Raw genomic sequence first — 12,216 nt, 5'->3', positions numbered from 1 at the left:
GTAATACATGTGTTAATATTTCTTTAGGTATATAAGAACCTTATTTGTAACTTTTGTTTTATTACATCCGATACTATTCCAAGCATTATTTCATATTTATGCAATAAGGGAATTCCCACCGCAATACACAAAGAAACCCTACTAGTTTTGATGCAATCGTCAACACACTGATTCATCAACATCTCTCGAATATTCATTAACATCAAGTTCACACGAGTTCTAAAATTGTATGCATGATCGTAACATTCCATTTTTTGCACAGTGAGCTACGTTTCTTTTTTCTTACGATACTGGTAGTTCATGTGAACCAGTGTATGCAAGAGCATACATTGATAGAGATTGTGAAGTTCCTTGCTACCGTGTTGTGGAATATTACTCTCTAAAATTGCTCTATATGGTGTTAAAGACGTTTAATACAAGGTTTTTAATGCGAATAGAACTATTTCTCTCATTGATGATATGACAAATATGATTTCTACCTTTTTTTTAAAAAAAATAGTTGTATAGTTTGTGTTAATTATTATTTAGATTTTTTGTTTACTTGCAATTTTTTTAAAGTTCCTCACTATGCTAAAATTGATTTATATGGTGTTAAGAAGTTTAGTACAACGTTTTTAATGAGTATTAACTATTTCTACGGCTCATTGATGATATGAAAATATGCTTCTTATACTTGTTTTAAAATTTAGTTGTTTAGTTTTTGTTGATTATTATTTTGTTTTATTTGCTTACTTGTAATTTATGACATGGTAATTTATTTATTTTCTTTATTTCTTATTTTTTAATGCGAGGGGCGGAAGGAATGAAAAATATGAGCATTTCCATGGTTTTATGATGGTTTAAGGATAAAATATGAAGATAGATAAAAACACAATATGACGCTATGCGGAAAAAAGATAATGAAAGATGGAAGGGAGGTGAGAGATGGCACCCACCTCAAATAAGTTAATAAAAGTCCGTCATCTCCTTCCTAGCAACCACGCAAACCACTCTGACATGGTTATTGTCTCGAGAGTAGCCTCCCAAGCTCCATTTTCAACCAATAGACGAGGGGAAACGATCAAGACAAAGGGTTAAATATTTACAAGTGCATAACTGAAATAGACACCATCTCTTATATATATGATGACCATCGCCGTCCATCACCAGCATACCACCGTCGTCACTATCGCAAACACCACATGTTATCATCAAAGTCGCCATTATTTTGACACAACCACTTCCTGTTACTTCACGAACACCGACTGACTTTATGAATAATCCTATTATATTTCTTATATATGCTACCATTCAACCGGTTTAAATTATAACATAACTATATTATATGTAACAGGTTTTATAAAATAAATAAATGAGTTTGTAAGTATTTTGATATATATATTTTAGGGAAAAGTTAAAATACAGAGGGAGACAAAAATAAAAAGTGTGAGAAGGATTTGTGGCCACACAAAAAACCACTAAAAAAATTCCAAAAAATTAATAAAAAATCATAATTAAAAATATAATAAAAAACGAAAAAATTTAAAAACCAAAAATGTTTCTCTCGTCATTCTCGTTCCAAAAATAAAAAAAACTTTGAAAAGACACAATGCAAAGACAAAAGACACAATGACGAAAATGAACAAAGACACAATTATAACTAAAAAAAAGAGACAATAAATCGCAAAATATAACACAATGCTGAACAAAATATAACACAATATTGAGTAATATAACATAATATCAAGAAAAAAATACACAATGTCAAGAAAAAAAGACACAATCAATGACGAAAATAAACACAAAACACAATGATAAACAAAAAAGCACAATGGTCTTTTTCACTCAACATTGTATCTTTTTCGATGGCTTTTTTTTTTGTTAATGAGGAAGACGGTGAAAATATTTTTGTGTTTTTACGTATTTTGTTTTTTTTATTAAATTTTGAGTTCTGATTATTTATTTATTTTTAATTTTTTTTGAAGGGTTTTCTTTGTGTGGCTACAAATCCTTCTCATCTTCTCATTTTTGTCTATATTTATAGAATATCTTCACCCATATATTTTATATAAAGTCAACTGATATTACAAATCGAGTTAAAACTTGTTACGCTTTTTTAGCATGTACCGATATACGTTACTCCATGTTGGTTTTGGTTGGCCAATTGATTCCAACATCAAGTACACGTGTAATTCACTAATTGGGCAGAATCACGTGGAATGACACTTTAATCCCCACAAACTCCTGGACATAATTATCCCCCACGACGTACTAGGTTCAAAGTTCAAACAGACAGACCGACAGCAATCCGATGATGAAGTCAGCTATGGATGTTGTCGCATGGAGAGGCTTCGTATACACTCTCTTCATACTCCACTTTGTCTTCGCTTGTCAACTCCTTCTGCTTCAACCCCTCGTTTCCGCCCAAGGTACGTGCAAAGAATTGAGCTTGTTCGTGTTCGTCCATGCTGTTCATTAATTTTGTGAACGGGGACAAACATATATTAACTTATGAATAAATAATCACTAAATCAACCAAAATCCGGATGTAACACCACATAATAAACAAAAAGTCCCCGTCGTGTAGCTCAGCTGGTTAAGGGGGCAAAAAAAGCTTAACATAATTATATCAAAATAGTAATAGTAAAAAAATAAATAAATAAGTAAAAATAGTAATACTAAAATTCTAATAACTGCACTCTTTTGTATGTTTATGGTCATGCAGATGGAAAATCCAGTGATACTGCTGAATTGTTTGAAAGAGTTTCACATAGTATAAGGGTTAAACGTTATAGTGACGCAATCAACGATCTTAATGCCGCCATAGAAGCGAATCCATCACTTTCAGAAGCGTATCGGCGCCGGGCTTCTGTTCTTTGCAATTTGTGCAGGTTCTGTTTTAACTTTTGAGTTAGTTATATACTAGTTCAGATAGTTCCTGATTAGAAACTTATATGATTCAGGCGGTTTTTGGCTAATGTAGATATGAGGAAGCTGAGGGTAGTTACAAAAAGTTTCTTGAATTGAAACCGGGAAACTTCATTGTCGAAAAGGAGCTTTCTCAATTGCATCAAGCACAAAGTGCTTTAGATACAGCCAGCAGCCTCTTTGGTTCGGGCGATTATTTAAAAGCTTTGGATTATATAGATAAAGTGGTTCTTGTTTTTTCTCCTGCGTGCTCACAGGTACCATATGTCGCATTCTAACTATTTATATTTTGTATGATTCTAACTATTTATATGTTGTATGAATGTATGTTATGTTTAAATTGCAGGCTGAGATACTAAAAGTGAGGTTATTAGTAGCTGCTAAGGACTATGCAGAGGCGATTTCAGAAGCGGGATTCATACTTAAAGAAGACGAGGATAATTTAGATGCATTGCTGCTTCGTGGTCGTGCTTATTATTATTTAGCCGATCATGATGTTGCTACTAGGCATTACCAGAAAGGGCTCCGTCTCGATCCAGAACACGGGGAATTGAAGAAAGCATATTTTGCATTGAAGAATTTACTGAAAAAGACAAAACTTGTAAATCCAACTACCGATTGAATTTTGTATGTCTCCTAGTCTTTGACTTTTTGTCTAGAAGTCAAACTTTGACTTTTGTTGCAGGCGGAAGATAATGCGAAGAAGGGGAAACTGCGGGTTGCTGTGGAAGATTACAAGTCTGCACTTGCTTTAGACCCCGATCACGTGGCACATAATATGCATCTTTATCTCGGGTTATGTAAGCTTTTGGTTAAGCTTGGTAGAGGAAAAGATGCTATAAATGCTTGCACAGAAGTTCTCACCGTAGATGAAGAACATACCGAAGCTTTGGTTCAGGTTTTTTAATGTCACACACGCTATCACAATATAAAAAAAGCCTTAAGTTTGAATATTTATGTAACTTATTTAAATCCATTATTCTCAGAGGGGTGAGGCCAAATTATTGACTGAAGATTGGGAAGGAGCAGTTGCAGATATCAAATCAGCTGCAGAAAAATCGCCTCGGGTTTGTTTAAAGTTTAAACTCGGTTATATTATTAATTGTAGTTGTATATACATGTTTGTAATTATTAAAATGGCATTCTTTTTAAAGGATATGAGCATTCGGGAGTCACTTATGAAGGCTGAGAAAGCTTTGAAAATAAGTCAACGGAAAGATTGGTATAGGATTTTAGGCGTGTCGGAGACTTCAACGATATCTGAGATAAAGCGAGCTTATAAAAAGCTAGCTTTGCAATGGCACCCGGATAAAAATGTGGATAATAGAGAAGCAGCAGAAAATAAATTCAGAGAAATAGCTGCTGCATATGAGGTTCTTTCTTTAGTTTACCCTTTTGACTTTTTGAGTCAAACTGATGATTTTTGTTGACTGTGGCCCGATAACTGTTGATTGCAGATTCTTGGAGACGATGACAAGCGTGCAAGATATGATAATGGTGAAGACATTGAAGAGGGCATGAATATGGGTGGTGGTGGATTTAACCCTTTTGGTGCAGGTGGTTTTGGTGGTGGTGGTTTTACATTTCATTTTGAAGATGGTTTTCCGGGCGGTGGATTTGGCAGTTTTCCTGGCGGTGGATTTGGTGGTTTTCACATGTAACTTACGCACTCTGCTCGCATTGACCAGGAAATTAGACTTTCGGTTGTAGGAAATTAAACTTTCGGCTACTTAAGTTAGGTCATGATATGATTTCTTGTTTCTTTTCATATGATATGAAATTCACAAGGCATTTTTTTGACATTATACAAAATCATGTGGCTTGACTCAAATGAGTTATAGTAAATTAGAATATGCCATCTAATGTGTTATGGGAGTCCATGAATATGATCTTTAGCATTCAAGAAAATACCAAATTGCCCTCCTCTCGATGCAAAATTACTAACTCCATTTGACCAAAACTCAAGATTTCATTAGCATAAACCATTAACAGGATTCTATACAATCTTAGTTTTGGTTGTAACTAAGCAGCCATGGCTACAAGATGTTTAACAAATGAACCGCACAAAACCCGTTATGATCTGGATTGCAGACCCAGTTCTTGGGTTTGACCTCCTTGCAGATCAGATTCAGTTTGGGGTCTATGACCGGTGTCTGTAGGTTGGTGTGGCTGAACTGCATCTATTGAACCGCCTTGTCGTTGAGGCTCTGAGGACTCTTGTCGTTCCGTTTTTGGGGTCCCACCATGTTGGTTTCGCCAATTGTCCCTCAATTTTAAAATTTCATAAATGATCGAAGTGAAGCACATTGCACCACCGAAGCCAGCAAATGTAGCAAGCAAAACGGATAGCACCCCGGTCACATTAAGCTGTAAAATTTTCATGCAGAGTCTCGGTTTTCAGTGAGTTTGACTTCAAAAGTCAAACGTGGAATACTACACACTATTTGTCTTATTTCAAGATAAAATTCACGTCAAAATCCGAATAATTTACCTTTGAATAGAAAACATGCGCAAAACCAACCACTAGAGCGAACAGAACGGTTGCATAAATCCATGCATATCGTCTCTTCACTGAACATAAATTTGAAAAAAAATTGGTCAAAATCTATAATTGGTAGAATAAATCAATTATATTGCTATCAGAACTGGGATGAAAAGATACCCATTGTTGTTGATGTCATTGATGCAAGGAGACCCAATATGCAAGAAAAAGGCAAAGATATTGCAATTGCACCAGAACCCATTTTATCCACCTGTTACACACACACAAACAACATAACTTATGTTGCTAAACTTTAAAAGGATTTAAACTTTTAACATTCTTGACATACCAAAAGTTGCTCCAAGAAACAAAAGTATGCAAGCATGCTAACGATCACAAGAACGGGCACATCCTGCCATACTCTGATCACAAAAACAACAATAATAAATAATATCAAGTCTACAAGAATAAAATGTTTTTTATGTTACACATGTTACCTGTATCTAGGACCGTCTAAATGATGCATAGCTCCATTTCTTCGGCTTTGAGACCTCTGAATTCTTAAAAGAGTAACAGGCAAATTCTTGACTTCTTGCTTGCAAACTTCACAAGTTTTGTTACCTTTAATGCTAAACCACTTTATGGCACATTCTTGGTGGGCAAGGGCTAACTCTCCTTTGCAATCACACTCCATTTTAAGTGTCTCATCAGCACCTTCCCTTAATTCAACCATCATATTCTGCACACGGCTTCTTCTTCTGCAATATCCTCGCCTTCTTTATGATCATTTCCATCGGTTTCGGTTGTGTGAATAGCGTTAATTGTGGGAACGCTTCCTTGTGCAACTTTTGGAGTAGCTGGAATTATCCTAAACACACCACCTAAAGACTCTGTTTGATTTATGTTTACGTCTTTAATCAAATCAGGAACGGAATGTGACCGATACATAGGCCGTTGGATCCAACCTTTCTGTAACAAATTAATATTATTGAAACATATAACAAACTTATTATTAACTAATAAAAGCTAAAGAAAGTGATGTGCTTACTTCAATAGTGTTTCTTCCATGCACGGACTCGGGATTTGAATGAGCAATAGGAGTAACCGGTAAAGATGATGTTCTTTTTGATTTGGATGAAAATAACTTTGTAAAAGATAATGCTCTAGACATTTTAGCATTCCTTTTAATATCTGATGGTGAGCCACCAAGGGCTAGGATTGCAGCCTTTTCGATCTCTGAGTTTCGGTTTTTAAACTTGAAACTTAATCTAGGAATTAGGCTTTTGATGGATGATATGCCTCTGGTTGATAAGGGACTTGATGACGATTCATTAAATTTGGGATAAACATATGTTGGGCTAGGTAAAGGCGAAAAATTTACTCGTTTTGGAGTTTGCTGTGGTGTTAACGGCGTGTTTAGCCTATCAAATGCTCTTTCTGGTATCTCTAACACCAGATGTTGTGGCTTTGAGTGTTGACTGGTTGTGTTGACTTCGGTTATTTCGGTTGTTGTTGTAACTTCACTTATTTCACTTGTTTCTCCATCCTGAATATATGCCAATAATCAGATGAATTTGGAATATGAAAACCGAAAAGTATTGCGTTTGACTGTCAAAAGTCAACTGCATAAGCTTGTTTCTTGACAAAAAATTCTTGACTAAACTTAACCATTAAAGTTATGATCTTTTTGGTGTTTCCAGAAAAACCAAGTAAATAAAATTCTGATCACAAAACTTAAAATCAAAAGTTTTATAGCCAAATTTATATGACTAATTTACCATGTAACAGGATCAAGAACACAAAGTAAGTGAATTTGTTTAGCATGACTCTAGAAGTGAAGAATAAAGTTCAATAACAAAAAGATGCTGCCTTTAAAGATTACCTTTCGATAAATCCTAAAACAACAAAAACCCAATTTCCAAGAAACATAAAACTTGCAACAACACAAATTTTCATGATCATAAACCAATCTTTTTTCTAAAAAATAAAATTTTTATGGGTAATTTTACACCAAATCATATAAAGCCCAAAAATTAAAATCAACCACATGTCATATAATTCCATTTCTAGGGTAATTTTGCAAAAAAATAAAAATAAAAATAATAAAAAAAATCCCAGATCATATAATTCAATCTTTAACCTGTTTTCACTCCATAATTTACATATAAAGGTTCTATCTTTTTGAGTCAAAATTATAAATTTAAGAAGAAAACAACTGTGTGTGTATTAATATTTAAAGATACCTTGTAAATCAGGGAAGCTGGAAGATCCACAGAGATGTTATCAGCAGCTTCTTTATGAGTATTGGCTTTCTCCATGGATGAATAATTAAGAGGTTGAATACGTAAATGTTATATATATGTATATGTATAATAACACATGAAATGGGAAACCCTGTTAAACCCCCACAAAAATATTAATCAAGAAATAGAGAGATGACACTGACAATGAGAGTGGTGGTTGGATGGATAATTGTGAGCCACCAACAACACCCACCTCGTACCACGGCAGAACACACCAACCTTAAAATTACTCATCACAGTTTTGTTTTTGCTTTTATTGTGTTTGTTTTATACATCAAGACCACTTCTCATGTTATTATTTGAACTTTTAAAAAAAACAACTTTTTTGATCGGATATATTGGTTTTTATTAATTCTATTTTTGTCTTTTGGTTATTGTCGGTCCCAACTAATAAATTGGCTACTGACGGTCTCAACTTTTAACGTATTTGTTCCTAATGGTCCGCGACTAACAGAATCGTAACTCTGTTAGTTTCAGGTTGCCGGAAAAGTCAAATTTGTTGTCGGAAAACACCACATAAACACTGCCATCAGCACCAATTGACTCACCGTCAAACGACTACCACCACTTGAGCACTATCAACGATTCGGACAATGATTCTAGGGTTCCCGACGACCTCAATAATTGGGCATTTTACTAGAAAATGTTCCTAAATGTCCAATACATAGTTACCAAGATGTTTAAGACGAAAATGTTGAGTTTTCGAGAAAAAAATTGAGTTTTCCGGCCAAAAACGTTTTTCCGACGACCTGAAACTAACAACGTTAGGATTCTGTTAGTTGCGGACCGTTATGAATAAATACGTTAAAAGTTGGGACCGGGTAGTGACCAAAAGACGATAGTTGGGATTAATAAAAACCAATATACATTTTTTATTATTGTTTTGTTGCATAGATGTTAAATAAAGCCTTTTATTAGTTTAATAACTAGATAGTATTTGTCTTTTAAAAAATTTAATGGTTGACTTTATATGTTTTATACTTTAACTTGTCTTTGGCAAAAGGCAAAAGATAATAAATTGTAGGTGGGGGAAAGGGGTAGCATATTTGTACGCCTTTTGGTATATAATAACATAGAAGTATTAATCATTAATTAAACAATGTTTAATTAGCAAAGTAATATTATTCGTACAGCTGAAAATAAACAGTTATTAATATTATGAAAGAAAATTGCATCTTGGGTAACGTATTAATATGCCAAATTGAATTAATAAGTGTAGAAACGTGTTGTGTGACGGTTTGTCATGTAGCCTATCATTTTCTTGAATTTAATGTTTGTAAATAATTTTATTGTTGTTATTACAAATATTAGAAAAAAGGGACAAATATACACACAGCCCTCACATGTACATAAAGAGGTTGTGACTTGTGACACATACATACATACTCTATTAAACACATGTAAACTCGACATACACACAACACTTCATACACTTCCTTCACCAACCCCTTTACCCCATCATTACCATTGTTGACACACTTCTTTATTTTTGTTACGTTTCTATTTTTAAATGAGGATTTTTGTAGTGCTAATTAGCTAAGACGTCTTTGTTGGGTTTCTTTTTAGTTTTAAGTTGTGTGTGAGTCGATATGTATGAATTTATGGGTGTGTGCGGCTTGATTTATAGATTTGTGTGATTGTTACGTTTTCTACTGAGGTATATTATATGTATGTTTGTCTATGGTATGTGAATTTTGTAGGTGTTATTTTATAGTGATGGTGTCACTGCTACAATGGTAGAACATTTTATGGTTGGTATCGATGATTGCTTAAAACATCATTGTACCTGTTGCAATCGTTTTACGTGATCAAAATATTTTCATGGGTCGTGGGACGATCGTCGGCAACTTTGAAGTGGACTCTCTGAGGCTTGAGATACACTTAAAAGTAACGACAAATATATGAATAATACATTAACTTAAAAAAATGGACCACTTTCGATTTTAATCGTATAATCATGCTGTAAATGTTACTGATTTGTGTTTTTAGCATTGAACTTGTGGACTCCAATGGTCCGGACAATGATATACTTTTAATAAGTGCAATTTGAGATATGAATTTTAGTGCACCACTTACGTTAACATAACTAATAAATAATTTAAAGAAACTGTTTAAATATATATTACATATACGTTACACGAATACGCCCTATAGGGTATTTACTGAAGGTCTGAATACATATAAATAAATTTGCAGCCAACAGAAAGCTAATATAAAATTGAATAGTTACTTATTAAATCAAAACTATAATTGACTTTTTACTAATTAAGATATAGCCCGTGTAATACACGAATGGTTAAAAAAATACAACAGAAAAGTTAAATTTAATAATATACGTAATAACATACCTTGACGTCTCAAAAGCATATTAATATATATTTATATGTCTAAAAATATGTTTAATATAACATATTTTATCTTATGGATCCATAATAACATACCTTATGAAAGAATGATTTTGTTTTAATAATATAAATAAGTAGATTAAAATTAAATAGATTATTAGATGTAAATTATAATTTTAGAAATTATTGAGGTAGAATCTTATGTGGATAGTCTAATTAAAAGCCATGTGTAAATCATGTTACTTTAATATAATAGTTAGATTTAAGCATCACTTTGTGTGTTTATTATTTCTTTAACGAAAAAAATAAGTTTGTGTGATATTCGTATTGGTGACGCCATGTTATCTGTTTTATTAGGCGACTTATCTACATTAAGAAAATACTAAATGCAAATATAACACATTAAAGTTTTTCCAACAATAACGTCCTCAGTTGGCCAAAATATTTGTTTAGGAAATTAATTAGTGTGTGTAATAATAATTAAAGATAGATTAATGAATCTTTTGAAATCGTGTAGAAAGTGATTTAAAGACTTCCTACTTATTTCACTTTTGTATTTGATTTTGCGTTGTTTATTTGCCTTATTTGTTTGATTCGTTACCTTCTCGTCCCCAAGCCAGAAACAAATCGTTTTAAAGTAATTTTGTAAAATTGATGAACTAAAATATTAAAAAACAAATGTTTAGTGCGATTGATTTTTTTGTTAATTTGACTTTATATTAATGACCTTGATTTGCATATAAGTTGTTTTTCCAATGGATTACTCTATAAAATATTAACTAAGTTTTAAAATTATTCAAATTGGATCGCTTATAATATATTTTGTTCCAATCAGGTAACTAAAGTTTTTTGTTTGTTCCAATCATATATATTTTACCTGGACAGCAGGTTATTTAGTTTTTTTTAAATAGTTTGATACTGCAAAATATTTTTTTAAAAATTAAAAAAATTAGTAAAAATTGAGAAAATTAATTTTTAAATTGTGAAAAATGGCCCAAAAAAAGTAGAAAAATTTAAGTTATGTTTTTTTTATAAGAAACCATCATTTTTTTAGAAAAATTTCAAAAAGATAGTTAAGTGATATTAAAATATTTAATAGTATAATTATTAATTGCTTCGATACAAATAAAAAAACATATATAAATATATATATATATATAGGAACATATTAATTATAATGTAATTTTTCAGAATTTTTTTTTTGCAACTTTTTCAGTTTTTTTTTACAATTTTTCACAATTTAAAAAATTATTTTTCTCTATTTTTACTAATTTTTTCAATTTTTTAAAAAATATTATGCAATGCCAAATTATTTAAAAAAATCCAATATTTCATGCTATACATGTAAAATATCTAAGATTTGAACACAAATAAAACTTTAGTGACCTTATTTGAACAAAATATTTTATGAGTGACCTGATTGAAACAATTTTTTCAAAGCTTGGTTACTATTTTACAGAGTAATTATTTTTTCAAACTAGTCTTGTTAAGAAATAATTTGTATTTTTTTTTCTGAAACACAACTAAACTAACGAAGCTAAAAAGGTATAATGATGGTTATGGGTTTATACACATCAAAATCAAATTTTCTTTTTGTTGATTTATGTTGCAATAAACAAATGATTGATTTATTTCCATTTCCACATTGTAAAGCATTGAGTTCTTGGTGACATGATGAAATAGCAAGTGGATGCCAATAATTCAACCATTAGTTCATTTATGTTGGAACTCGTTTACTTCAATTAAATTATTTTATAAGTTATCTTGATTTTTTTCCTTGGAACATTTGTAGTCACGCGTCTTTCTATTTAGATAAATTGAATTTTATTAATAATAGATATATACTTAATTTCTCTGACAACGACGATTATAACAAAATAGAGAAACATACAAGTGAAACCAAATGACAATTACGCTATTGGGATTGCCTTCAAGAAAGTGAATGTTAGGAGTGTTATTGATCAAATTACCAGTATAGGTTTTTATTGGTCAATAGATCAACGTTTGGAGTATTAAGAAAATTTACCTTTATATCATTACTTGTTATCACGATAGTTCTAAACATCACTCATTTCAATCTACTAATTCCAACAATGAATTTGTATTTAAAATTATCCTTACATTTATTCATCGGGTCCAAATTTTAAACTAATATTAAATTGTATTTTGACTACAAATT

The 12,216-nt window shown here is 31.9% G+C and overlaps 1 protein-coding gene and 1 pseudogene across 2 annotated transcripts; one reads left to right on the top strand and one right to left on the bottom strand.

The window, feature by feature from the left end:
- The first annotated feature begins 2,964 nt into the window (after window positions 1-2,964).
- On the top strand, window positions 2,965-4,568 carry LOC143539945 (dnaJ protein P58IPK homolog B-like). The gene is made up of 7 exons (XM_077033128.1): window positions 2,965-2,979; window positions 3,033-3,164; window positions 3,254-3,508; window positions 3,593-3,805; window positions 3,894-3,974; window positions 4,062-4,280; window positions 4,365-4,568. The coding sequence occupies exons 1-7, from the start codon at window positions 2,965-2,967 to the stop codon at window positions 4,566-4,568; spliced, it is 1,119 nt and encodes a 372-aa protein (XP_076889243.1).
- A 293-nt stretch (window positions 4,569-4,861) lies between these two features.
- Window positions 4,862-7,761, bottom strand: LOC143539964 (uncharacterized; annotated as a pseudogene). Its single transcript, XR_013136520.1, has 7 exons — window positions 7,633-7,761; window positions 6,438-6,935; window positions 5,887-6,358; window positions 5,739-5,811; window positions 5,570-5,660; window positions 5,399-5,478; window positions 4,862-5,274 (listed from the first exon to the last, which is right to left on the bottom strand). The product of XR_013136520.1 is annotated as an uncharacterized LOC143539964 (transcript).
- Window positions 7,762-12,216: the final 4,455 nt, after the last annotated feature.

This window comes from Bidens hawaiensis, unplaced genomic scaffold, assembly GCF_021521415.1.
Source record: "Bidens hawaiensis isolate Kalapana, Puna unplaced genomic scaffold, B.hawaiensis_p1.1 tig00012097_1, whole genome shotgun sequence".
Lineage (NCBI taxonomy): Eukaryota > Viridiplantae > Streptophyta > Magnoliopsida > Asterales > Asteraceae > Bidens > Bidens hawaiensis.
Note: the sequence above shows the minus strand (reverse complement) of the source record. Positions and strands in the feature narration are given on the sequence as shown.

Bases quoted from the DNA above. Each gene is read 5' to 3' on its own strand.
- LOC143539945 (XM_077033128.1), top strand. The intron at 3,509-3,592 runs GTAAATCCAACT...CTTTTGTTGCAG, and splicing joins TACTGAAAAAGACAAAACTT to GCGGAAGATAATGCGAAGAA. The intron at 3,975-4,061 runs GTTTGTTTAAAG...TTCTTTTTAAAG, and splicing joins CTGCAGAAAAATCGCCTCGG to GATATGAGCATTCGGGAGTC.